General features: G+C 30.8%; 4 protein-coding genes across 5 annotated transcripts; 2 read left to right on the plus strand and 2 right to left on the minus strand.

Moving 5' to 3' along the window:
• Positions 1 to 430: 430 nt before the first annotated feature.
• LOC127246413 (uncharacterized) lies at positions 431 to 4,441 on the minus strand. 2 transcript variants are annotated; one of them, XM_051267774.1, is made up of 13 exons: positions 4,128 to 4,441; positions 3,308 to 3,445; positions 3,129 to 3,210; positions 2,814 to 2,890; positions 2,618 to 2,733; positions 2,403 to 2,520; positions 2,183 to 2,299; positions 2,012 to 2,103; positions 1,728 to 1,794; positions 1,566 to 1,647; positions 1,391 to 1,482; positions 983 to 1,126; positions 431 to 768 (listed from the first exon to the last, which is right to left on the minus strand). In XM_051267774.1, the coding sequence occupies exons 1-13, from the start codon at positions 4,323 to 4,325 to the stop codon at positions 622 to 624; spliced, it is 1,470 nt and encodes a 489-aa protein (XP_051123731.1). In that variant the 5' UTR covers positions 4,326 to 4,441; the 3' UTR covers positions 431 to 621. The 2 variants fall into 2 exon arrangements, with proteins under 2 accessions (XP_051123731.1, XP_051123742.1); XM_051267785.1 differs by having other exon boundaries at positions 3,308 to 3,470; positions 4,128 to 4,274.
• A 2,958-nt stretch (positions 4,442 to 7,399) lies between these two features.
• Positions 7,400 to 12,383, plus strand: LOC127245376 (ATP-dependent Clp protease proteolytic subunit-related protein 3, chloroplastic). Its single transcript, XM_051266209.1, has 10 exons — positions 7,400 to 7,774; positions 8,324 to 8,425; positions 8,805 to 8,927; positions 9,229 to 9,288; positions 10,245 to 10,341; positions 10,434 to 10,507; positions 10,922 to 10,975; positions 11,065 to 11,148; positions 11,228 to 11,345; positions 11,987 to 12,383. Exons 1-9 carry the CDS (start codon positions 7,502 to 7,504, stop codon positions 11,321 to 11,323), a joined length of 963 nt encoding a protein of 320 aa, XP_051122166.1. The 5' UTR covers positions 7,400 to 7,501; the 3' UTR covers positions 11,324 to 11,345; positions 11,987 to 12,383.
• A 3,433-nt stretch (positions 12,384 to 15,816) lies between these two features.
• On the minus strand, positions 15,817 to 16,622 carry LOC127251055 (rapid alkalinization factor-like). The gene has a single exon (XM_051274649.1). It carries the CDS (start codon positions 16,476 to 16,478, stop codon positions 16,134 to 16,136), a length of 345 nt encoding a protein of 114 aa, XP_051130606.1. The 5' UTR covers positions 16,479 to 16,622; the 3' UTR covers positions 15,817 to 16,133.
• A 5,687-nt stretch (positions 16,623 to 22,309) lies between these two features.
• LOC127244884 (uncharacterized) lies at positions 22,310 to 27,398 on the plus strand. The gene is made up of 16 exons (XM_051265469.1): positions 22,310 to 22,476; positions 22,658 to 22,804; positions 23,022 to 23,105; positions 23,184 to 23,255; positions 23,352 to 23,423; positions 23,521 to 23,772; positions 24,189 to 24,299; positions 24,373 to 24,492; positions 24,741 to 24,866; positions 24,937 to 25,005; positions 25,161 to 25,264; positions 25,414 to 25,497; positions 25,623 to 25,710; positions 25,871 to 25,990; positions 26,074 to 26,258; positions 26,886 to 27,398. The coding sequence occupies exons 2-16, from the start codon at positions 22,718 to 22,720 to the stop codon at positions 27,187 to 27,189; spliced, it is 1,878 nt and encodes a 625-aa protein (XP_051121426.1). The 5' UTR covers positions 22,310 to 22,476; positions 22,658 to 22,717; the 3' UTR covers positions 27,190 to 27,398.
• Positions 27,399 to 27,592: the final 194 nt, after the last annotated feature.

The following is a 27,592-nucleotide window of genomic DNA, read 5'->3' on the forward strand; positions in this document are numbered from 1 at the left end:
AAGTTTGAGTTCGGCTTTTGCAAGGCTTGAACTTGAGTTCGAGTTTGGCTGAAATTTTATACACTGGTTGATCGAGTTGCATTAAAAAAAAATAAAAAATTTAATTAAATTATATTAAATTCCAATGGAATGCGTCTTTGACACTAAATTTTGATTTCTTTTTTTTTTTTTAAACATTTATATCGAAACTTGACAAAAGATGGAAATGCCGAATACTTGGCACTCTTTTTGGATTAGGGTTCGAAATTTAGTTTAGAAATACTAAAAATTTGAATTAAAATGATATTCAATATCATAAATAGATATTTAGTATAATGTCTTGAATAAAAATAATGTTTAAATAAAAAAATAAATGCTTTGATAGTTTTAAAAGAATTTAAAAAAATAATAATAAACATAGTACCAAATCTTACTCAATTCAACAGATATATTACTTGAATTCAATTGAATTTTATTGGGATTATTCATTCAATTCAAAGTATCGACGTACTACAAAGAACAACATATTTCAAAACACTACTCTTATGAAAACAGACATAACCTAAATATGGATTCAGTTAGCAGCAGCAACAACAACAACATTAAATCATTAAAACACTTACCACATCTGCAGCAACAATGTTAAAGCTTCCAGTATATAGACTTTCTGTGCATCGCTCCGGTGACGATTCCCCAGAATAATATTTCAGCGAAGATAACGTAAAGTAGGATTCCAACTCTTTCCGAATGCCAAACCTCGACAAAAATGTGCTTCTTAATCCAATTTATCTGCAACATAATGTTTCAAATGTGTTTATGGCAAATACAAGGGAAGGATGATCGAATGTGTTCACTTAGTGTTTTATTAGTTCACTATACCCGAAAAATACTACTCAGAAAATACTATATATATATATACACACATAACAATAAAAGTTGACCAAAACATACAAAACTATAAATATTAAACAAACAAACACGATGTCATAAATCGAAACCTTACCAGAGTGTTGTGAGGATCTTTGTAATACCAGCCGTTGATGAAACCTGCAAAGATGCCTTCGGCGGCCATCACATAAACCAGCATAGCATTCATGCCAATCCATTCCAGTGGCAGAAACAGGCTCCGGAAACTCCATATATCGACCTGAAATGAAAGATGGTTAATCATCTAGCAAGATCATCTTCTACTAGAATGAACTGAATGGGTTATCGGGTCAAAACAGTTTCATGTGACAAGATTTCTGTTGCAATTTTATCTAATTTTTTACTCTTCGGACTCTACGATTCTTTGGGAAAAATATATATATATATACACATATATACTCTTTTAACAAAACATTATTTAAATCAAAAGTCCAAACCTCCAAACTGAAAATAAACATGTTCTTAGAGCTTCTAGATTCTATACCATTATATAGAAAGCTGAGAACACTAATGCTGCAGCTCCGGATGTTACGCACACGTAGCTGAGTGTGTAGAGTTGCTTATTCAATGGAACGGCTGCAGTCGAAGAAATTTCATTAGGGATACGAAAAAAGCCTACGAGGCTGCAGCAATCTTGCATTTGTAGTTTCTAAAATTACCGTTTGTGAAATGAAGAGTAATGCCGAGAATCAAAAGGACGAGCCCCATGATACTCCAATGCTGAAGTCTCGACCGATTGTCCTAATAGCATTCATGTGTTAAATTGAATGGAAAATAAATTTGTGCAGAATGGTTATTTAAAAAGTCGAGGCATAGTGCACCTTCATGTGGACAAGAACATGTCCAAAGTGTATTCCGATTATCGCGGAGAGGATAGCTGAAACAGAGCTGCATTGAACAAGCTGTCAGACACATGGTTGAAGAAAGATATGTGAAGGGTAAGAACTCGTTTTGAAAGTTTATCGATGTTGAGAAAATCATGTATCACAAAACTGTCTGCCACGGACATCGAAATTCACAGGAAATTTGAAGTTATGAATGAAATAAAATGTTGAACGTGTCCAATCAAGAAAATGTTTTTCTCGTTAAGTGAAAAACAGCTGACCTCAATATTCCTTCAGGTTCAAAAGGTGCTCGACACCACGATGGAGCATCATTCCGGAAAGGTCCCTCGTGAGGGGAGCTGTTCGTGCAAGCCTGAAGGGGTTTAGACCATTAAATTTTCCAAGGACAAAATTGCACCTCCGAAGTATCCATCGATGATAAAACTACTCACTTTGGATCTTTTCCAAGCCGGGTGTTGGTACATGTGATTAAGTCCAAGCACTGTTCTGTCGACATATCCCACTGCATTGCAAGGAGGATCCAACTTTCCTCTCACATTGCAAGATATCTAAACAGCCGAAAATGAATTTAAAGGTGAACAATAATAAGACAACCACTGTAACCATCTTTCGGGTTCTGCTGATATAAAAATAAAATGATAAGATACTAGCCGTTAGAACTTTTCCGAAATCAGCGCTGTCTTTATCTTGCACTCTGAATTGCCAATCTGGAACATATGCCCCATATAGTGTGGCCAAATAAACAATCAAAACACATGTTCCTACAATCCTGCAAACGGTGAAGAACTATGATTCAACTGAAAAAATAAAAATACAAATTTTAAGACCAGCAACTACTATCATAGACATCTTAGGGCATTACTCACCAATGCCAGAAGTATTGCTTGAATATAGAGAATTTTCCTGGCAGTAGATCCTTTGTCAGGTAATTTTTGGTCATGATTTCTACCAATGCGACAACTAAATAAGCAAGAGCTATTCTCTGAAAAGATTGCAGCGATAGTTTCTTAATTCGAATTCAAAAGATAAATGGATCACATACCACAGATAAATCAAAGTTACCTGAAGGATTCCACACCACCTTATCTTTTTCATGTCAACACCATACGATAATTCATCAGGGGCATGTGAAAAGCCACCTAAAATTAGTCAAGGCAGCACTTGACGCATTAGCTTTCGTTTTTCTTTTCATTTTGTTTGCCAGAAGCAGTAACTATCAGTGTGTCCTTCAAGATTGCTGTAGTGATGAAAATTTCATACAAATCCTAGGGAAAAATAAACAATTCTGCTGGACCTTAAGTTCTTAATAAATACCTAATAATTTCTATAAGACAAATCATATGCCACTTTGAAAATAAATTGAACTGAAGAACAAACCCTGTAAAAGAAGACCCCAGAAGAGAAGCTTTAGTGTTCTTATAACCACTTTATTGATTGCCGTTGCCCTATCCCGAATTCTCTGTAGATAATAATCCACGACTAATGGATTAAAATGACAGAATTATCATTCTTAAAAAAGGAGCAAGAAAACAAAATACATGTGAAAGAAATTGCACCTTGAATGCAAGGGCAATGGCCATTCCCACAATAAACAGAAAGAATGGCATTACAAAATCTGCAAGGTTGCAACCATTCCAAGGGGCATGGCCGATTACGGGCCATTCTCCACCAGCATCATCTACCAGTATCATTAACTGCATCCAAACATTATTCCTTATTCTACAAGAAAAAAATTTCTCATGTTATCCAGGGGAAATGGAGATGATCTACATCACTATTTGTACATGACTACAGGTATGACTTAGTAGCAGCAATGTTCTTCCTATACCATCCAAATTAATCCTAGTGAACATTTGATTCTCACAAAATGCACTGCTGCTAGAACCTCTGTTTCTTTCAAGGCATAGATATGAGGTATCGAAAGGTCAAATTTGAAGTTTCTTCTCAAAATTAGTGACGCCAATAGAAATGAAAGATTTTGAAGTTACAGGCACCACCACCATCGAAACAAACAAGTTAAGATCATCAAACCTCGACCACAATCACAATAAAAAAGAGCCTACAATAAACAACTTCATCAACCATCCTAGCTAAGAACAGGGAATAATTCACCTTAACAACCTAAAAATCAGCAGCTTATAAGTAAGACTGAAACCTAAGTTCTATGCGTCAACTCCTCCACTCCATTAACGGAAAAACAAACAAACAAACGTTGTATACCACCAACACAGAGCAATTGAATGATTTCTATAATTACATCAGAATCAACGCCATCATCATTTCCCATAACCAACAACAGCCACAAAAAAATCCGCACATAAGATCATCTACAACAAATATCCAATGAAATCAATAAATATATATATATATATATACCGCGACGGTTAAGCCTCTGAAGATGTCCAGCGAAGCTACACGCTTCGTTTTGGAACTTTTCTGCTGCTGAATTTCCTTCTTTTCCCGCTCCTCCTCCTCTTCTTCGTGCAAATGTCCCTCCGGTTTCCGAGCTTCCATATCTTCTTCAATTAGCTGCTGGCACTGCTGCTGCCTCACTTCCTCTTTGATATCTGCCATCGAAGCCGAACAGCTTCTATATCAATCCTCCTCCTAAACCAGCACAGCTCACAGCTGATAGAGCAATCAATCCTTTTTTCAGTTGCGATTGCGAGTATGTGTGAAGCATTTCGGGTTTGTTATTTTTTTATTTTTTCCACCAACACATTTCCCAAAATAAAATATTAATATATTGCAAGTAATTAATTATTTTTATACTTTAATACACAATTTCCTATTGAAATTAACTTTTTAAATAAATTTTATTTTATTAAAAATATAAAAAAATTTATTGAAAATTATTTAAGAACTCATACAAATAAAATACACTATGTGTTACTAAAAGGGTATCATAAGATAGTTGGTTGACTATAATTTATAAATTATTTATAGTGTATCTATATAATTGTTTACTCTATCTAATTTTATTCTCATTCAGATAATCATTGAAAATAAACTATATATAAATAAAATTGTGCAGTACCTATTTTGTGTTACATAACATATGTGTTGCAAATGTATTATAGTAATTATGGGGTGTTATTTCTATTATTCAATATTTACAATTTTGTAACACTGATCCAAATATTTGATCAAAATAAATAAATAAAACCCAAATATAAAAAAATTACCAATAAAAAAATACATGATTCCTTATTAATTACTATGCAATATACTTATTTAAAGTTGATGCGTACAATATAATAATACTATATTGATATAGATTATAATTAATTGATATCTATATATCGCATGCGTTTTATGTTCATATCATATGCGATATCTGATTGATTTTGATTAGATTCTGCCTAATTTCGGTGCATATTATTTATTTCCGGACAATTAAGTTAGTAATGGTCATGACTAACTATACCATCTGACATGAGAATTTAATTAAAGATTCAAAAGTAAAGCTACAAAATAATTATGGCAAAAATTAAATAAAAATAGAGGATCACACGTAGAAGATGAGAGAACGGCCAAAGCATGTACACACGTGAGGATGAGGAGAAGAACAACCAGAGCAGATGCACGCACATGAGAAGGGGAACGGCTAGAGCAAATACGCACAATACTTACAAACTTATAGATCGTGCATGAACAAATCGATAGAGAAGATTTTCCGTCCCACTATTACTTTATTTGTCTCTTTTGTTCTTTGATTATGAAGTAGATATTTTTTTGGTTTGGGGTAATAATTTTTTTGGTTATTTTGTTTTGAAGATTCTTAATTTTCTTTATAAAAGTTCTTTTTAATTATCAATATTTGTCTAATTCTGAGAATAATGTTTGTGATTATTAGATTGATTGAATATTTTAGTACCGATATTTGAATTAGTCTGATAATCTAAACTCAATTCAGGTAGGATATCCGTAATTGTATTCGCACTTTAATAGGTGACAACCGAGTTGAATAGTTCATTCTTGGGGTTAGACAATCAAATCTAATTATTTATGTTAAGTAGTAATTGTTTTGAATTGGGTTTTTTCTTGCGATTAGATAATATTTCTTATGGACGCACCTAGTTTTATTTGCTTAATTAGGGGTAGTTAACGGCCGTACTTTAATTACCTACTACACTGTAAGGAAAAATTGATTGTCAGAGCTTGTTGATAACTATAACTAATTTATTGATACTTTAATAAGAATTAACTTTATTGAATAAATGATACAAGTGTCATAACTCATCATCCCTTGAGTCAAACATCTCATTAATAGCTAGTTCTCCTTTAATTTAATTGTTTTCTTGTTTTATTTTCATTAGATAATAAAAGAAGATTTATCCTAATTATTTACTGCATTAGAACACGAAAGAGTGAATCACACAGTCTCTGTGGAGAAGATATCTTCCCCTTATTATATTAAATTGTGATTACGGAATATGTGAAATATTTGATTGACCGCGCGACAGGTCAATTTTTGGTGCCGTTGCCGGGGATTGGCGCTTTTGTTTTACTCTTTTGTGTTATTTTTATTTATCCTCTGTTTATGCCCCGTTCTTCTCGTACATGTGAATTGATATTTAATCTTGAGATCGAGAAAGTTGAGCACTGCGAAAGAAAACCAAACAACGAAAGCTCAAGTTGCAAAGCTGACAGAATCTTTAATTATTATTGTCGATTTAAATATTGAAATCGAATTATGTCAATTATTGTTAGAGAAATCATTGCATGTGTATTTAATAGATACTATTAGTTGAGTTGTAAATGTAATTCTAAAATTAGGTCAAATTCAATGAATATGTTAATTAGTAGTGAGTAATATGTTTGTTTTAATCTCTTATATGCCATTTTTAGTTTAAGTCAAGTTCAATGAATTAAATATTGTTATGCTAATAATGATTAAGGTTTGTTACTTATGATTTTTCTTTATCAAATTATTTTTTTAAAAAATATTATATTAAAGAAATTTTTTATTTAAAAACTAAATAAATAAAAAGGCATGGGATAAAAGGTTTTGATTCCGAAATACTTAAGTTATTTGAGTATAGTTTTAATAATATAATTATTTTTTAATTCAAAATACCATTTTAATCATTTTTGTTATATTAATTTTAAAGTTTTTTATTTAAAATACTCTTTTTGTCTCGGATATTTTTGTTTGTATTTTGCAGTAATACGAGAATTATGAAGGATATAATTAATAAATAACAAAATATATAAAAAAATTAATTATTATATAATAAAAATAATTATAGATTAAAATTAAAATAAATAATTATTATAATTAAAATTAAAATTTTTAAAAGTAAAGCAATAAAATAAGTTGGATGGACAGAAAAATGAACATAAAAAATTGAGACGAAGAAAGTAATAATTATTATTATTATACATTAATACTAAAATATTTTTAATTTTTAATTAAATAATAATTTAATAAAAATATCCAAAATTCTTACATTTTGAATTAAAACAGAGATAGTAAAATTTTATGAATCCATATTTTATTTTCTATTATAAAAAAATATATTTTTACCTATTTTCTTAAAATTAAGTATAATTTCGCAGTGACAGTAATATTTATAATTTATAGTGTATGTTTATTTTTCAAAAAATATCTATTGGATCCGACCCGAGACCTCGTATACGGATAGTGTATACCTCCCCTGCTCCAATTGGGTGTCGCTCCGTCGTCTTCTACTTTATCTCGGCGGAGTAGAGCTGCAGAGACCGAAACTAATCTTCCAACACCGTCAATGGCGAACGCTCTGCGGATGCCCATGGCTTCCTCTATGTGCTGCTCCTCATCGTCTCCTGTTCACTCAGCCATGCGCCGTGGCTTTCCTGCTGTTTTCAACAGCGCAAAGATTCCCACGCCTCCTGTTAACCCTAAGGACCCCTTTCTATCGAAGCTTGCTTCCGTTGCTGCCGCGAATCCCGATGCGCTTCTGGATAGGACGAGGAACTCCGACACGCCGCCGTTCCTCGACTTGTTTGACTCGCCACGCCTCATGGCTACTCCCGCACAGGTATTATTATCAATCCTAATGATGAAACTGATGTAACTGTGTCCTTGTTCCGGTTTTCATGAATTTTATCTGCATTTTTTGAATTTTTTTTCTTGTTTGTTTTGTTCGCGTGTTTTTATTTAGTTTCAAGCGTTTGTTAAGTTGGGGGAAGGATGGATTTGTAATTAGTTGTGTTCTGAATTGTTTGGAAAATTTTGAGATCGATTGGCGAAGGTTAAGGAATTATACATAAATTTCACTGATGATTTTATGGCTTGTTAGAGTAATCAAATGAACACCATCTCAGTCGTTCTTATGTGCTTTCATGTGAAGGTATCTTTTAGGAATTTCTCTAATTTCGTTTCACTGATGTCATATTAGGTTGCAATTTTGGTTTCTTATTCAACTATGTAGAGCAGACTGTCAGAGAAAAATGTGTACCATTCTCATAAACGATAACTTAATGCATCTAGCTGCTTGGAATAGAACACATCAATATTGTACTTTCATAAATATGTAGGTACTTGAGTTTGAAATCTTCAGTTGATGACTTTCTGGTATTTGTAACAGGTGGAGAGGTCGGTGTCATATAATGAGCATAGACCAAGAAGACCACCACCAGACTTACCTTCATTGTTGCTAGATGGAAGAATAGTGTACATTGGCATGCCGGTTAGATTTGTTACTTTCCCAGTTATGGTGGTGTATAAATTTTCCTTTTTATATAACGTGAGTGGACATAAATTAAGTCAAACAAATGATATGGAGCTTATGCCGGGCGATACAAACTTCTGATTAGTCTTTTTCAGCTCGACCCAAACTTTTTGAATGAAGCCTCTGATCATGAGTGATCAGAATCTTTTGGAGGATATTGGAAATTAAAATATCTTTAATGGGTTTTAAGCAAATTTTTACAATGAAGAACATGTGCTGCTAGAAGAAAGAAATGTTTAATGGATCTGCATTGTGGAATGATAGTCACCTGGTCTATTAGATTTGGATTTATCTTCCTGGAATTATAAATATGACTCATGATTTTTATTTGTTTCAGCTGGTACCGGCTGTTACTGAGCTTGTTGTGGCCGAGTTAATGTATCTACAGTGGATGGACCCCAAAGAGCCAATTTATCTCTATATAAATTCCACAGGAACTACGCGCGATAATGGTGAAACAGTGAGCCTTCTGACTTTTAATCTTACTAGCCACTTCAGCGTTGTTTACAAGCAATAATTTATTGCCCTTCATGTTTATCATTTTTGTATTCTTAAATTAGAATATTTCTTTGTTGAGTCGTTGGTATTTGAACCAGTCTCTTCTGATTTGCTACTGGTGCCTCTAAATGGAAGTAGGACTTTCACCTTCATTTCGTTTCTTTACTGCATATCATGTCAGATTGTCTCTATCTGAAGTTCGTTCTTCAGTATTACATTTCATATTGATGATCTAATGCTGGAACGTATATAATTATCCTTAGGTTGGGATGGAGACTGAGGGTTTTGCAATTTACGATGCTTTGATGCAATTGAAGAATGAGGTGAGGTTCTGTGTGCTATGGTTCATTACTCCTCCTTTGATGCTCCAAATACTCTATTAAATTAGCAATTTTAGCATATTTAAAATGCCGCGCCTTGCTATAGATGAACTGCCTGGCTTAAGTAGTGATTCACAGTGCTCTTTGCCTCATTTTATCTATTTATACTCTTTAGGTAGGAATTAGTTGCAGTCTGCTCTCTGTTGACTTTAGAAGGGAACTGGATGGTTAAGTGGGTATTATTTTTATTCATGGAAGTGTAATCTCAGAACCATTTCAAGGTGATCCTAGGAAATCCATTAAAATGATCAGTGATGTCAATTTCATGAGTTATTGGCTCGGTATACACCTATTCTATGATTTCTATCCACCCTATTATTTCTTCAAGTGATCCTCAACCAATTACATTGCATAGGCGGATAAGACACAAGAAATTGCAAGGATAAAACTATTGCAAGCTAAGCTTTTTGCTTTTCATTTTCCTTTTCATCGTTTGCAACTTTGTAGCTCATGGAGCTTTAATATGTGTGCTCATTACCATCATGCCAACTGCGAATTCTGATAATAAATCCTTTCCTTCATATGGGTTTTATATCCCCTCTAAAATCAGCAAAGAAAAGAACCTAAGCCTCTATGGTGTGCGACAACTATTCAAGGCATTCATAAGAAGCATGAATTTTGAATATTTCACCAATTATATGATTGTTTGCATTATCTGCATTCAAACTGACTACGTAACATGACCATTCCCTTATTAAGTCAAATCCAGGGATACCATCAAAGCTCTCTCTCTCCTTCTCTCTCACACACACACATGTGCTCAGTAAATGGCATCATTATATGATCAACATGTATGTTATATAATCTTCTCATGATTAACTTTCTGCAACTTTATCCTTCTACCAAATATTATTAGTCCAAGTCACAGCACACAATATAATGGTCTGTCTCACTTACAGGTACATACAGTTGCTGTTGGAGCTGCTATAGGCCAGGCATGCCTCTTACTTGCTTCAGGAACAAAAGGCAAACGGTTCATGATGCCACATGCCAAAGGTGTGTGGTAGTTTCTTGCATCCAATTTTTATTTAACATAAAAAATGATATACATCTTCATACATTGCTAATGTGTTGGAGACTGTACTCAGCAATGATTCAACAACCTCGTGTTCCCTCATCCGGCTTAATGCCTGCCAGCGATGTCCTGATTCGTGCAAAAGAGGTAAATTCAAGCTCCTTTTTTGCATCTTGTTTTACACTGGAGTTGGAAAGGTCTTTTTAAATCACTTAAGTGGATACATATCATGCCATTCTCTCGATATTGGTTGTCTTGCAAATTAGAACCTTTGGCAACCAACTGAGAATGGTGATGGAAATATGATTAAGTTTAATATTCTAAACAATTTAGAGAGTGTAACTAATGAACCACATGCGTCCTGTAGAAAATACATGCATGATAACTCGGAGACTTGCACTTGTAGATTTAAGCATATAGAGTGTAAGCTTTCTCTTCATTAATGGATTTCTGATTCAGTTTATCATATTATGTGCATTTAGAAATCTCCTGATGTCCTCTTACATGCAACAGCTTGTTTAACCTGACTTATATTTAGGACTGATTGAATTGATTTTGTAGGTGATTATAAACAGGGATATTCTCGTGAATCTGTTAGCAAAGCATACTGGAAATGTGAGTTGATGCATTGTATTGCTGCTTTGTATTCTGCATTAATGAAACTATCTATGTATATAATAAAACCTTATTGAATATCTGATCAGTCGGAAGAGACTGTCGCAAATGTAATGAAAAGGCCATTTTATATGGACGCCAGTAAAGCAAAGGAGTTTGGTGTCATTGACAAGGTGAGCTGTTTCAATAGATGTAAATTCTTTGGCGTGTAACTTGTGTTTGCCATGGAATGTAATACAACTTCGTACTCAGGTACTTTGGCGTGGGCAAGAAAAGGTAATGGCAGATGTTTCCTCTCCGGAGGAGTGGGACAGGAACGCTGGCATCCGAGTTGTTGATGAATTTTAGTTGCTTCCAAGAGATACACAAGGTGAAAATTTCCTAGCATTATTTGTTATATTTGTCATTATGTGAAGGTTTTCGTAAAGACGAATCTGAAATCAAAATTAAAAGCACCTCCCAAATATGCCCAAAAAACTTGTGGATTCATTTTGGGTGTGTTTGTTTGGGGGATTTCCCCTAAAATCTACTATTCATCAAATTTCCCCTCCCTCTCCCCTCCTCAACCATCAAATCAAACATCTATTTTTTTATTTTTTATATAATACTAAAAATTAATTTTATATTCAAAATATCATAATCAACATTTATTTATATCAACATCATATAAATATTCCAATACAAAATTTTTACTATTCAAATCTCAACTCAAAATCCAAATATCCAAAACAAACACACTTTTGGGTTTGGATTTTGAATTGGAAAGTTATTTCATGCAACATAAATAGGTGTTGACGTAATATTTTGAATGTAAAATTGATTTTTTAGTATAATATGTTAAATAAATAAGTGTTTGATTTGCTCAATTTTGGCTTGTTAATTCATCAAATTGATAAGAGTGTGGAAGGAAAAAATTCAAAGACACTTAATTTTAGTTCTAGAAATGAAGGAGAATTTAATGTTTACTAATTGATGGAATATTTGTTATATCTGTGCTATCATTCTATGTAGAATTGTTGATCTTTGGGAAAAAGCTTTTCATCAATCATCATGCTGCTCTTACTCGTGCAAACTCTTATTTTCAAGAGATCGGAGGTTTGAATCTTCCCATTACACAATTGGAATGAAAGCCAATACGACTATGGATAGGATAGCCATACCGGCACTAGCCAGTCCGGCCGGCACCAGGTCTAGTTATTCTATTAATTGATAAAGCCTCACTAAATACTGAATGGCATGTTTTTAGTTTTGCAATATATTCACAAGTTGTCGTCATAATAGAATGTCTCTGGATCTTAATTATATATTGTCTACATCTGCCGATTTCTATGTATCAGAAGTGAGTGGTCTGTGTTTCCATGTAGCTAGTTTTAGTCGAGTTGATATTTTATTTCATCATTTTTTTGTAGTTTGGGTTATTTTGGATTTGAGTTTGAATTGAATTGAATTGTTTTGAGTAAGAAATAATTGTTGAATATAATGTTTATGTAGAATCTAGGTGGTAAACTAGTTTTAGTGGAGTCAATATTTTGCTCTCTTTTTTCTTTGTATTTTGGGTTATTTTGGATTTGAATTTGAATTGGAATTGTTTTGAGTGGCAAATAATAGTTAGAACCTAGGTGTAAAAATTATATATGCTTGTTTTTGTTGTAGGTCCTAAGTGTGAAAAGAAGAGCAAATGAAAAGATAGGTTTTTGAACTTTTGAACCTGACCAAGTGGCTTAACTTGTTATGTGAATCTTTTGGATTTAGATTTTTATTTAATTTTTTAGATTAGAATGGTGAATAAATTTTCTAAACTTTATTTATAGGTTTTTATAGAATATCATTGCATTGATAAAGGGAAAAATGTAATTTTGGGCTATAAGTGACGACTTGTGAACACGCAGCCGCTATCCTACTCCTACACCACCACCAGGTTATCCCTTACGGGATCTAAATATACCATGTTTTGTTTTGAAATGTTTCTTTGGTCTGTATGGTTATTATGTATATTTTGTGTTTTAAGGGTGTTTGATGTTTATCTATTTATAGAGAATCATAGTAGTAAAAGAATTGGAGAAAAAAACTGAAATAGAACAAAGTATTTGAAGATGTTTTCTTTGTGTATATATATAATATTTTATTTTTGTAATAATCAATAAAACTATGTAGGACTGTTTCAGGACAATATTTATTTAAAAGATCAAAGGTACTGGGCATTTTTGAGATATATATTTATTTAGTGTTATTTATATATTATTTGCTCATTAAAATTATACTTCTCTATTTTTATTTTTTTTCAATTTTAGTTTGTCTAGTAACAAAGTATTTAAATATTAAGTGTTATTATATATTCAAAATTTATTTTTGATATTATAGTTACTATGATAATTTTATTATATTAAATTTTTTTTTACTATTTTTAAAAATTTTCAAAAATCATACGTACACTGAGCCTATGTGTAGCGGGGTCGGAATCGAATAGTAGTAACTAACAGCCATTCTGTGACTATGCATTTGAAATTTTAAATAGATTAAATAAATACATGTCTATATATATATATAATGTAGTATGGAGAGAGAGAGAGAGAGAATAATGAATGTGATGGTGTCATGCAGTGCATGTGAGGTTGTTTAAGTGTATTTATTCAGAGTCAGACTGGAAAAATAATTAAAAACATCAACCTATTCATTGCACAATTCAATGCTCTCTCTCTCTCTCTCTTTTTCAACTGCTTCTTTTCTATTTTATTTATTTATTTTGGATATTTTTTCTAAAGAAATACTTTCTTCGTTCCACATAATGTGTACTTATTTTTTTTCCGTCTGTTTCATATAATTTATTCTTTTTATTTTTGGAAATATAATTATGTATTAAATTTTATAATTTTTTTTAATTTTAATTAAATTATTTACTTATTTTAATCTTAATCTATAATTATTTTTACTAAATAATAATTATTTTTACTAATACACTTCTTAAATACTAATTATACTTTACCGAAATTTTCATGTCTACAGTAATACACTCATATTACATGGGACGTGGGGGAGTAAAAAGTTTTTTTTATGTTGTATTTGAAGAGAAGTTTGACATTTGACGTAATGCTTTTAATAAAAATTATATTTTGGATGAATAAGTTTAATGAATGTAAAGATGTTCTGTTGATATCAAAGTAAAGTAATAATTTAGAGTGTATTTTTTTATATCTCAAACTCAAATCAAAATTTTTCAAAACTCATAATAAAAAAAAAAAAAACATCCTTAATTATGGGTTATTGTGTGGAAATAAGATTAAAAAATTGCAAACAAACACAGCCCTTAGCATTTATGGAAATTTTCAATCAATTTCAATTCCTTAATATCATTCACATAATTCTAATTCAATTCAATGGATATCATTTTATTTATCTATTTATTTGTTGTTATTATTATTATTATTATTATTATTGTCATTTTCAGATAAACTAATTATGAAATATAATTTTTTGAATTCAAATATTTGTTTTATTGTATTTTAGATGCTATGTGAATAAATAGTAGCCAAAATTATTTACACTTTCTTTATATTAATTACACTTCATTTATAAATTACAAAAAAATTATAACTAATTATGACATACAGATAGAATAGTTTTTTATTTTGGAGATACATATCTTAAATCCTTAGAAACAAATCTAAATGCCCAAATAAACTTTATTCCAAAAAAAAAAAAAGGTTCAAAAATCTGATAACTCTTGAAAATTCAAGTTAAAAATTTGGCAGATTAGTGTTGGCATAGCATATACTAGTATTTGGGAATGTGAAAGAACATATACCAAAAGTGAAACGAAATTTTATTTGCAGCTTTCTTTTATTTATGTTTTTTCAAATGTTTTGTTTTGTTGGGGCTCTCAACACATCCAACTGTATGCTTTTTCCACAACTTTTTCTTTTTCAAGAATGATTCAAATTTCAAGATACCCAATTTCAGGTGTACATGTTTTTTTAGGAAGTTTTTTATCCATTTAATCAATGCCCATTTATTTAAAAACATACTTTAATGGCTCGGTGACATGAGGTGATTTAAATTTTTTAAAATATTATATTCTATCAATTCCATTTTAAATGATATTTTTGTATTTGAAACAAAAACTATTTAAAGTAATATTATTGAATTAATTAATAATAATTGTTATGATACAGTATTATATTATTATTATTTTATATAAATAATACTGTTAGTAATTTTAAAATAAAATTTATTATAAATAATTTAAAGAAATTTAATATATATACATAAAGATTTTAATATATATAATCCGAATTACAAAATTTTATATAATATAATACAAATAAAAAATACTATTAATTATATAAAAAAATAAATATAAAAAAAATTACAAAATAAATTTTCTTAATCTACGTGAAATAATAGGATAATAAAATATAAATATTTGTATAAAAAAATAAAATATTTGATAAAATAATTATTTTGTAATTAAATATTTATAAATGAAAAAAAAAAAAAAAGAAAAAAAAAGTAACAATCAATATTTCTGCATAGAAGAAAACATTTTAAAAAATAATAATAAATAAATAAATCTTATTGATCAAATTTTGATACGCGTATACAAAATAGTTTGAATATACGCCAGCCAGCAGACACGAAAATGTGTTTGGTTGACTAGTCGTCCTAGTTGAATCCAGCTGTTATCTTGGTGTTTATAGCCTGTTTTTGGATCTCATTCCATATTTATTAAGAATTGTATATAATTATTGATTAGAATTACAGTGTGTATATTTCTGGCAGATAAGATACTAGATAGCTTCATTCATAGGCAAGCAAGCAAAATTCAGGAATTAATTACACCAGAATCAACCAAACTATGAAATTATATAGCAATTAGCAACTCATCTATTCATGTATTTTCAGTATTAATCAAAATCAAAATCAAAAACAAAATGATGTGTGGAAGATTAAAAAAAAAAAAAACAGTATGGATACACATATGTGCGAGGAAGAGGAACCGACACAACACAGCAACAGCACAGTGTGTTCAGTAATGATTTAATTATTCTTCGTATACCAAACGCGTCCTTCCCAAAAATAATTAAAATATTTGCAGAATATAATGAAATTAATAATAAAACAAAAAGAATACAAATAACCGCAGTGGTAGGAGGAATCGACCTCAGCTCCGGCAGCGAGTGATGGCGCTGCAGCCGCGGCGGTAGGGATTGGCCTGCGCGCCAGGGCGGCAGTTGTAGTACGACGCGCCGCGGCGCGAGCAGGGGACGCTGTTCCTCTGGAGTGCGCCGTAACTTATGTACCTCCGCGTGGCTAATATACGCCGGTGAGACTCCGAATCCATCTCGAACTCCTCATCATCGTTCTGTAGACACTCCGCGACAGTTCCTCTGCATCCAGATCTCAGCGCCGGCATGATCCAGCCGCTGTCAGCTCCGACCGACGCATTGGCGACTATCAGCGACGCGATTAAACACACCACCAGCAGAAGCTTCGAATTCCCTGCCATTACAAGCGAAATCTCAAGGATCAGAGGCGCAATCTCCGGTGCAAATTGCCGCAATGCGATGGAGGATTTTTGGGAATTCTCTTCTGAATTTTGAAGAGAGAGAGAGGAGCAAATGCAAGTGGGCGGAGGAAATGAAATTTTCGAATATAAAATGAGGGGGTCGAGGTCAATAATTGATAGGATGATGGAATGACCGAAATACCCTCCGAATACGGAAATTGAATTAAAGTGGTTTTTCCCGGTAATGGCTGTCCACTATTGTGTTGTTTGTTTAGTTTTTTTTTAATTTTTATTTATTTATTGGACAATGTGAAAATGACCGTTGAGGTGCGGAGCAACTGCAGGGTCAATGGAGCGGACGGATGAGGTGCCTGCCGGGTAGTGGGAGGTCCCGGGCCTTTATCGCTCATTGTGGTCCTGGTCCGAAATTAAAATAACAATATAATAAATACCCTATGACCTGATCTGTGCTAAATGCATATCTATATTTAGTGTTTGTTATTTTTCTGTTTTATTTTATTCTTAAATATTCTACTTTCTTATATTTTTATGTAGAATATTTGATAATTATTTTACTTTAATTTTTTAAAAAATATATAAAAAATAAATTACAAATATATTGGTTTGGGCTAGAGCCCAAGTGTACGGCCTAGGCTTTCCTAGTTGACCCGCAACCCGTCTTTCCCAAGATGATATCTAAGCTATCCATTTTAGAAATTTTATCTTAAGGCCGACAAAAACTGACCTAACACGACAATTCAATACGATTCGACATAAAATTATTGAGTTTGGATAAAAAAATTTAACCTGATTATATATATGGGTTGACACTTAGGGTTAACACACTCTCAACTCGAATCGACACAACAATCCGATTATAATATATTAATATTGATTAATATATTTAGTATATATGTAAATTAATTATAATTTAATAATTTTATTATAAATTAATTTAAATATTGTATGGTGTTTGAGATGGATTAAGTGTTTATTTTTTTTAAATTATTAGTTATATTAAAATAGTATTTAAATTAAAATTCAATTATTCAACAATTTTATTCTTATACAATATTTAATAAATATTAATAGAAAAATACCCTATTGGTTACATTTATTTTTTACAACTACACTTAAAATTTCATCGTCAATTTTATAACCAAATATGGATTTAGAATTTAAAAATTCAAATCTCATATAATCCTACCAAATCCATAAATATTAGATAAATATTTATAATATTAAATAAATAATATAATTACTAAAAAATAAAATTAATACTTTTGTTACGTGACAAACCAAAATAAAAAAATTAAAAAAAAAATAGATTATCAAGAAATAAGAAAGTATTTCAGTATTTTTATTCTTATATAATATTCTATTAAATGTTATTTTAATATAAATTCAAATTTATTTTTTTCAAAATAATTTAAAATGAAAACATCCCATGTTACTCTCTTCTTGTAAATATATATGTATTTATTTTCCTATATTATAGTCGCTTAGTTCCACATAATTTATCCTTATTTTCTATTTTCGTCTATCTCATATAACTTGTCATTTCTATTTTTGGAAATATAATTATGGACTTTAATCGCATTTTAAATTTTAAATTTTATAATTTTCTTAATTTTAATTAAACAATTTACTTATCTTAATTTTAATCTATAATTATTTTTACTGAATAATAATTTTTTTTACTAATACACTTCTTAATTACTTACTAATTATTATTATTTTTTTAAATCAAATACTCCCTCTGACCTTATTCTATATATCCATTTGTTTTTTACATTTGTTTTTTACACGGAGTTTTAGAAATATTAATATTATATTAGGATAAAGTAGAAATAAAAGTAAAAAGACTAAATTAACCTGTATGATACAAAGGTAATGACATTTGTGTAATATATTGTAAATTAGAAGGGTATTTGGAATGTTAGGTAGATAGTACAATTACTAAAAAAGAAAACGGATACTTCTTTGTTATATGACGGATCAAAATAAAAAAAATGAATAAATTGTTAAGGAACGGAAGGAGTATATTATTATATTCCAAAATCAACCTAACCATTGGGACTATCCCTCAAACCATATCAACACAGATTCACTTCCAATCACCTCTGCAACCACCTAGCCGCTATATCCACTAAAATTCAAAAATCTCCTTAATAGTGGCAACAACTAATGAAGATAATCCAACCAGAACATTCCACAGTCAACAGTTTCTGGACATCCCCTCATTCTATCCGATTTATATCCATGCGACCATATCTGAACATCCCCTCGCCCCTCTTTTGGCTAATCCGTCTGCTAGACAATTGTATTCTCAAAAGATATAGGAAACCTCCCCCGCATTGCAATGGGTAAGGAAGCTGAGAATCTCTTGCACCCAAGGGTACACTGAAGCCACGATATGACCGTCGACGAGTCACTCTCTAATATCACCTTCGGGATCGGAAATCCCCATGATTTCCGAATTTCATCAAGAACCTCTCGTACTGCCTCTAATTCTGCGTGCACCGGCAACTTCATCCCTATATATTTTGATAACATCAATAAGATTTTTCCCTTGTCATCTCGAATTACCGCCCCAATTCCTGCTTCTCCGGGACTCCCCCGCGCTGATCCGTCGACATTTATTTTCCAACAGCCTATTGGCGGGGCAGACCAGAACATACCTGATTTGCTCCTATTTTTTTATCCTTTCCTTGTACCTGAATCTGCCCAATATTATCATTGAATAATGAATCGCTGCCAACAAGGCCCGGGAATTTTGCATCAAGCCATTTCCAAACTAGCCATTTTAGTCTTTCCACCATTCCCTTTTCCGACCGGTTTTTTCCTGCAAAAATCAGTTCATTTCTGGAAACCCAGATACACCAAAAGGTCGCGGGACACAACAAATTCCATACAATTCCGCCCGATACATCACTTTACAGTTACTTACTAGTTATACTTTATCTAAATTCTCGTATCTACAATAATACACCCATATTACATGGGATACAGAGGCAGTATGTTTTTTAAGTTTATAATCATTATTTTATTATACAAATAATACTATTTATATATTTTTATATTTATTCTATTTTAATACAAAATTTAAATTCTTGATTTTATAAAAATTCTAATTTTATTCTTAATGGAAATTCAAAAGTAATTTTCAAATAATAATTTTTTTAACTTTTGTATTAAAAAACTTTACACATATTTATAACAATAGATAACATTATCGGTCTATTCTTTTAATATTTTAAATAAAAAATTATTTATTTGATATAATTTATAATACAAATATATTATTTTATCTCATAAAATATTATATAAAAATATATTTTTAAATAGAAATTTAAATTATTATTTTATTTTAAATAAATTTTAAATAACAATTAAATAAATATGATATAAATAAAAAACATTAATAAAAAAGTAATTATTAGTATTTAATGTAAAATAAATAATAAAGTATATTAAAGAATTTTTTTCTTTTTGAAATTCAATAATTTGTTTAATAATTTAAATGTTTAGTCTAGATTTGAAATTGATATATATATATTTTTTTTTCTAAGGGCTCGTTTGTTTAGTGTGTTCTAGTTTGGTATATTTTTTATGTAATGTTATATAAAAATTTGTGTTGATTATAAAAACAAGAGGTTTTGGCTTTTCCTAAAAGAAAATATAGTATATATTACGTGAATGTGTGTAAATATATACCATATTTGTTCGACTCTAAATGTGATATTTAATTTTATATGTTGATATTTAAATATTAATTATTATATTAAAATTTAGTACAAATAAAGGGAAATAGAAAAAAAAAACTTTTAGTGTCTCTAATACTAATATAATAATATTTGTATAAAAAAATATACAAATATTCAAAAAATTATATAAATATAAAAATATTTTTTAAATTTTAAAAATCCTGCAAATGTAGAATTTTTCAGTAACAATATACCATGTTATTTTAAAATTTCATGCCATTGTATTTTATATTTCACTATTATACCCTCCAATAATAATAATAATAATAAATCATATATATATATTTTTTTAATATTAAATGTATATATATATATTTACATTTAAATTATATTCTATTGGTTTTATAAAATATAAAATTATATTTAAGCATACTACAAATCATATATTTATTTATAATCATTAATTTTATTTATATTTAATTATTTTACTAATGATAATTTAAATAAATTAATAATTAAAATATCGATTAATAATTAAAATTTATTTTACTTGTGTATTAATTTTTTATTTTTAGTTTAAAGTGTTTTTTATATTAAATATGAGAAAGAATGTCTATAGTATAAAAAATAATTAAATTGTCGTAAGTTGGGGGTGTTTGGCAAATAGTTTTTTGAACAACTTTTTAGCTGTTTGACCGGTCAAAAAACTAATTTAGGTATTTGGTAAATTAGTTTTTTTGGACCCAAAAAGCTAATTTCTGAAAAGCTAACTTACCCAGCGTTTTGAAATTTCTTTTTCTGTAAAAATTTTTTATTCCTTATATGCCTTTAAAAATTTATTATACATTTTACACAAATAAATATATTTTGATTATTTATTAATTATATTATAATATTTTATTTTATTATAGTTTTACTTTTATAAATTTAAAATGATTAATTTTTATATAAAAATTATTTTAATTGTAAATTATATAAATTTATTCAAATCAACATAAAATAAAAAATATAAATATTAATAATTTATTTTTTTATTTAAAATTACATATATAAATTTTATACTAAAAATAAATTAAATAAAATAAATTTATTGAAAATTATAAATATAATGAACTAATCGATAACTAACATAATAAATATATACACGAAAAATTTATTATTTTATATTTTACATCATTTTCAATAAAAAAAATTATTTATATATTTTAATAAAAATATAATATTTTTTAAATCTAATTGTAATAAAAATAAATACTTTTATAACACTTTTACAATTTTCAATAACTAATAACAAAAAAGTTTAGACATTCTAAACTAAAAAAAACATAATTGAATATATTAGATACAATAATAAAATAGAAATATCTTCAATTGTAAACAGCTAATATCAAACAGCTGTTTTACCAAACATTTTAATACAAACAGCTAATCAAATCAGCCATCAAACTAGCTAATTGAATCAGCTAACAAAACTCAGCTAATTGCAAAAAATGTATAGATTATATATTACAGTATATATTATAGTTTTTATTATTAATTAAAAATCATATTAATTTTTTTATTATAATACACTAAATTTAGTAAAAAGTAAAATTCACTAATAGATGTAAAATTTAATTTATTATAATAAATAAAATTTATTAAAAAATAATTACTCATTTAAAATATCAAAAATAAAAATCCTTCAATTAATATATAAAATAAACTGAATTTGAAAATATAAATACAAGTAATTTACCGATCAAATATATATAATTCCAAATTTTAAATACAATAAATTTTATTATATAGAAAAAAATCCTTTAACAAAAACAATACCTTATTTTTACTTAATGGGACGAACGAAGGGTGTGTTTGTTTGGAGGTTTGGATTTTGAGTTGGGATTTGAATAGTAAAAATTTTAAATTTGAATAGTTGTATGATGTGATATAAATAGGGTTTGATGTGATGTTTTAAATGTAAAATTGATTTTTAGTATAATATAAAAAATAAAAAATAAGTGTTTGATTTGATGTTTTTGGGGGAAAAAAATTGGATGAACAGTGGAAATCCACCAAAATCCTTCGAATAAACACACCCGAAGTATATTTTTCGAATTCCAAATAGTTGATTTTTATAGATATATAATTAAATAAATAAATAAAAAAAACCCTCTTACCCTACTGCATCCGCCGCCCGCACTCCGCAAAATCTTCTCCTCTTTTCCTTTTTCTTCTTCGCCCTGCTGCTGCTGCTGCCGCCAAGGAGAATCGCATAAGGCGGCGTCGGATCCGGTGGAAGTTAGCCGGCGGTCAGTCCTTGTTCTTTTTGTCAATTTCATCTATTTTGAAGATATCGCGAGTTTTTGCTGTGGTTTAAATCGTTTTGATATAAGCCGATTATATTGATTCTTGACGTAATTTTTAGTTCCGATTTTGGCACCGGCGATTAGGATAATCTTATTTATGATGAACGAATGTGGCTTATTTCAGGGTGAAGTTGAAAGAGTAGTGTTGAGTTGAAGAGGTGAACAAGAGGGTAAAGATATATCAATGGGAATACCTGATATGGATGAGCTAATCGTCACCGACTCTGAGCTGGATCATCACGTCAGAGAGGCTCTCAAAGCTGCTATACAGGTAATTTGCAGATTCTATTTGTATGTGTTTTATATTTCAATCCCCGTTTTTTCTTTTTTTCTTTAAATGAAAAATTAGGCTTTTAATGTGATTGCAATAGTGTTTAACTGTTTATTGTGCAATGATCGAATAGTTTGGGAGCCTGCTTCATTATCATTAATTAAATGGTGATGTGATGCTGTTTAATGAACGCTGTTAACTTTTAATGGTTTTCTAGGGCAACAATGAATTTTATGAACAGCTTCTGGCAGTGTTGCACAAGAGAAAACACTCTACAACTGAAGAGGTCGCCCTTCTTGTGGTATGCTGCTGCACTTACATTTCAAATATGTATTTTTCACAGGTTTGATTATTTATTCATTCGTTCGAAAAATGGCAGACTTGCTTGAAAGCTGTGACTGGAGCAGTCTCTTGCATGCATATTGATCATCATAAAAGGCTCCTCGGTGCTGTGAGTTGTTGCAATGATATATAGTATTTTTGGTGTATTATTGTTATATTCTTAAGTTCGACTTATTTTTTTATTTTGTATATTTTTGTACTTCAGATACTTCGAATGAGTCTGTGGGATCACGGAACAGATGTGATGGATGCATTGACTGAGTTGATTGTATCCTTGGTATGCTTATTGGGCTCTTGTTTCTGCCGATTTTACGTTGTTGATGAGCGACCTTACTTATCACGTACTGTGTTTTTATTTTTTTTATTGGTTATAGGCTTCGTCAAATGGGGAGTTACTTGGTTTGTGCTTGGAGATGCTCCTTGCCAATTTCATGCCTCCCTCCAAATCTTCTTATTTTGTAGAGTTCTTGAAGGAACCCAGGGGTCTTGCCAAGAAAACCCAAGTCCTCGACCGTGTTCATTCAACTTTGGGAAATATCGCAGCTGTAGTTCCCCTTTCACCTATGAGGCTAGAGGAAATCGTCAGGAATAGAATGTCGAAGATGGGCCAAGTGTCTCCGCTTCCTGTAAGTTGAAATGATTATATATAATGTGTTTGTTTGGGGGTTTGGATTTTGGGTTTGAATGGTGAATAATAAAATTTTAAATTGGAATAATTGTTTCACCATGTCTATGTAGGTCATAAATTCTTAGCATAGCATGCCGCCACACTGTCAGGATGTTTGTGTCCTTTTCGTTACATGATTATTGCAAGCATCCACATATTTGGAACCAAATTTAGCTTTGTTACCAGTTGACTATTTTCAACTTTTAAATATTTATTATCCTAAAGGAAGGTTTTGATTTTTTCCTTTTTTCTTCTTTTTTTGGTATTTTGTTTGTCTGACTTCTGTTTATCCGCTCTCCACCATACTAATGAGCTTTGGTTCTGTACGATTTAAGTTTGGTAAGGTTTTTCAATTCTACTATCCTTTCTTTGCAGTATCTTATATTGAATGTGGAGAACATGCTGAGATTGGAAGGCAGTGCAGTCGGTAAACTCTTTGGAAGCACAATTATTGCCTCTTTGGTTGATAGGCTAGTAGAATTGGATGTAAGTTCTCTAAATTATTAAGTACTATTGAAGAGATTTTTAGTAATTTGATAGAATTGTGTTTTACCTGTAGGTTGAAATATCATGGGATGAAATCTTGCATGATGACTTTCAAAAAGGCATATTTGACTTGGAAATGGAAGAGCTCGAGGTTGAGGCACATGCAGATGTTATCGAACAAGATTGCACTGAGGTGCTTTTATTGTTATTTCTTTAACTCAAGAGCCTGTATTTTTTAATTGATGGTCAACAGCATTGTTTTTTCAAACTGGTCTTAATATGATTCTTCATTCAGTTTGTGCAAGCTCTTATATTGGCATGTGATATATTTTTTTTATTTTTTTTATTTTGAAATAAAACATTGTATTAGATGTGAAATAGCCCGTAGTTTGACTTTCTGCTTCATATTATCCTGTTTAATAATTAAGCCCATGTTTCCAGCTTACCAAGGAAGCTTTGATACAAAGGTTCTTAAGCAAAAGCCCTGAGGCTGGAAAGCTAGATAGCTTGATGGCACTAACATTTGAATACCTTAAAACCTGTTTCGAGAACGGACGTTTGGTTCAGGTAAATATTTAACCAATTTTTTAACGGCTGTCCATTTTGTAGTGATTTACCCTCTAATGATGTGCTTCAGGTTTTCGAGACCCTCCTCCATTCGTTCCAAAAAACAATTTTGACTGCATACAAATCAAAGTTTGCACAGGTATTTAGTGCCATGTGACAATATATATATATTCCTTTAGTTGTTAAGTTCCTTTTTCCTCCATGTCGATGGTTTGGCATACCCTAGAACATAGTAGTTGATGTGTATTTCGCTACCCATTTTCTTGATCAAGTAAGCTCTTGTCTCTTTTGTAGTTTGTAATATTCTATGCTTGCTCGCTCGATCCCGAAACTTGTGGCAAGATGTTTGTTGATGTCCTTGTAAATATCTTTCTGACCAGTCCCTTCTCTGAGTGGAGGTAAAGATGATGTTTCTATACAGCTTAATTTCTATCTTTCGTGCAATAGCAAGTTACATTTTGTATGTACTTTCGTGAAGAATTCTTTCGAGGGAATTTTTATTTCAAAGTATCTGTTACTTATCATATGCCTATTTCCGAATGTGCAGAATGAGTGCTGTTGCGTATCTTGCTAGTTACTTGGCTCGTGCAAAATTTGTTCCTGCCTCATTTGTCGCCTATATATTGGAAAGGTAATCATTTTTCATCCTTCCATCCCATCTTGTTCAGATTTGTATTTGTATTTGTATTTGAATGTGGAAATTTGGGACAATTTTTTTCTGATATAATCTCTTTTCTCTCTGATGCTACGTCACAGTGTGGTGAATTGGTGTTTTCTTTATTGCAACAATCAGGACGGGGGCATTAATCCGAAGGCTCGTAAAGTATTCTATGCTGGATGCCAGGTACCCGAATTAGTCAAATTCGATGACCTTAATTAAGTGGCAATATTTACAATTGTTATTAGGGGCTTTCCATTGTTTGCTCGAATTTCGGGTTTTTATTTCCATTGTTCATTTAAAGATGCTGAATTAAAAATCAACTGTTATCTCGATTGTTTTGCAGGCCATAATGTATGTGCTCTGTTTCCGCATGAAGCAAATGATTGATGTACCCCGACTCAAGTCACAACTGCTGCATATGCACATTGAAGATGTTCTCAATCATCCTTTACGACCCCTGCAGGTGAACTATCGAACTTACAATTTACTGGTTGTTGCTTCTCCAACTCAATTATCCATACCATCAATTCATCTTTATCCTCGTAGGTATGCCTGCCTTCAATTGTCGAGGAATTCCTACGGCTAGCACAGGCGAACCGTGTATTCTCACTGCCTCAAAGCTCCACCGACAATGGCCTCCTAGAATCAGAACATTCTCGGGCATTTGGTGGAGCTGACAAATTCGACACGTTTTTCCCATTCGATCCTTGCTTGTTAAGGAAATGTGACGAGTACGCCTTCACTCCTTTTTTATATATTTATCTTGAAAACCAAGATCAATAACATATCCAATACAAACACCTATGCTCTGATAAAAAGAAATCTAGGGCCACGTTTAAAATCAATTGATAATAAGAAAAGTTGTCCTCCACCCTTGTAAACAAGAGGAGTTTTCATTATTTTTTCCACCCTTTTAACACTTCCTTTTATGATTATATTAATTTCGAGGGGAGAGTGTTAAATGTTTGTCCCACGTTGGAAAAATAGCGAGAGCTCATCTTGTTTACAAGGGTGAAGGGCAACTCCTTTTACTGTCAATTTGTTTTGAGATGGAGTTGTAGATTCGAGGGGAGAGTGTTAAATGTTTGTCCCACGTTGGAAAAATAGCGAGAGCTCATCTTGTTTACAAGGGTGAAGGGCAACCCCTTTTACTGTCAATTTGTTTTGAGATGGAGTTGTAGATTACTTATTTTAACATAATTAATCTGAAGTTATGTGTACTGGTCGATGGTTAGAAGTTGTAAATATATATTTCATGTAATGTTTTTTTTTTTTTGGAAAAATTAATGGTGATTAATAAGCATTTTTGTCGCTTGCTATGTTTGATTCCATTCTAACTTTGTTTTATGGTTTTGAAGATTCATCCGGCCAAGCTATGTGTACTGGTCGATGGTTAGAGGTACGTATGACGATGAAGATGAAGAAGGCCTGAGCGACGACGATGATGATGTGGCAGAGGCATACGTAAACAGGCATGCAATGAGTAATCAAAGCGACGAGGAGGAATATTCAGAGGCGGATGAATTAGATTATTCTATGGACAAAATGTCTATCACACCGAAAGATTTGAGCCACAAGTTCGGAGGCAGAATGCAGCAGCAGAGGAGATTCGAGCAGATGCCATCCAAGATTCGACCTTCGACTAGCCCCGAGTCATTGTGAGTGTCTTCTTCTCTTTAAAGAATCACGATTTTGTTGGTAGTTAATATTTGATATAGTTAGTTGTTGTGTGATGAAGAAAATGAAATTCATTTGTGATTTTGATCTGAAGAAAAGATGATGATAATGCACAAAAGCAAAGCAGTATGTTGTATTTTATTGAATTTGTGAGATATTATTATTTATATAAATGTGTTAGGATTCAAATTTTACTAGCTTTATATATACATGTTCGAATTTCAATTTGTTATAATTCAATGTATAGTTATATTATAGTTATATTTACCTTCAAATTTATTATGATTGAAGCTACCCAACAATTTTTTTTGCAAATTTTCTATTAATAAATGCATGTGCATGACATGGACAACAACATGTTTTCTGATCAATTCAATTTTATTTTTCG

The sequence above is a fragment of the Andrographis paniculata genome, unplaced genomic scaffold, assembly GCF_009805555.1.
Source record: "Andrographis paniculata isolate CXL003 unplaced genomic scaffold, ASM980555v1 Contig10END, whole genome shotgun sequence".
Lineage (NCBI taxonomy): Eukaryota > Viridiplantae > Streptophyta > Magnoliopsida > Lamiales > Acanthaceae > Andrographis > Andrographis paniculata.

Excerpts from the sequence above, each read along its gene's own strand:
- LOC127251055 (XM_051274649.1), bottom strand. The coding sequence starts at position 16,478 with ATGGCAGGGAATTCGAAGCTTCTGCTGGTGGTGTGTTTAATCGCGTCG.
- LOC127246413 (XM_051267774.1), bottom strand. The coding sequence starts at position 4,325 with ATGGCAGATATCAAAGAGGAAGTGAGGCAGCAGCAGTGCCAGCAGCTA. Across the intron at positions 1,483-1,565 it reads TACTCTTCATTTCACAAACG|CCGTTCCATTGAATAAGCAA; the intron begins GTAATTTTAGAA and ends CTTCGACTGCAG. Across the intron at positions 1,127-1,390 it reads TCTCAGCTTTCTATATAATG|GTCGATATATGGAGTTTCCG; the intron begins GTATAGAATCTA and ends CTTTCATTTCAG.
- LOC127245376 (XM_051266209.1), top strand. The coding sequence starts at position 7,502 with ATGGCGAACGCTCTGCGGATGCCCATGGCTTCCTCTATGTGCTGCTCC. Across the intron at positions 10,342-10,433 it reads CATGATGCCACATGCCAAAG|CAATGATTCAACAACCTCGT; the intron begins GTGTGTGGTAGT and ends GACTGTACTCAG. Across the intron at positions 11,149-11,227 it reads AGTTTGGTGTCATTGACAAG|GTACTTTGGCGTGGGCAAGA; the intron begins GTGAGCTGTTTC and ends CTTCGTACTCAG.
- LOC127244884 (XM_051265469.1), top strand. The coding sequence starts at position 22,718 with ATGGGAATACCTGATATGGATGAGCTAATCGTCACCGACTCTGAGCTG. Across the intron at positions 24,867-24,936 it reads AGAACGGACGTTTGGTTCAG|GTTTTCGAGACCCTCCTCCA; the intron begins GTAAATATTTAA and ends GATGTGCTTCAG. Across the intron at positions 26,259-26,885 it reads TTGTTAAGGAAATGTGACGA|ATTCATCCGGCCAAGCTATG; the intron begins GTACGCCTTCAC and ends ATGGTTTTGAAG.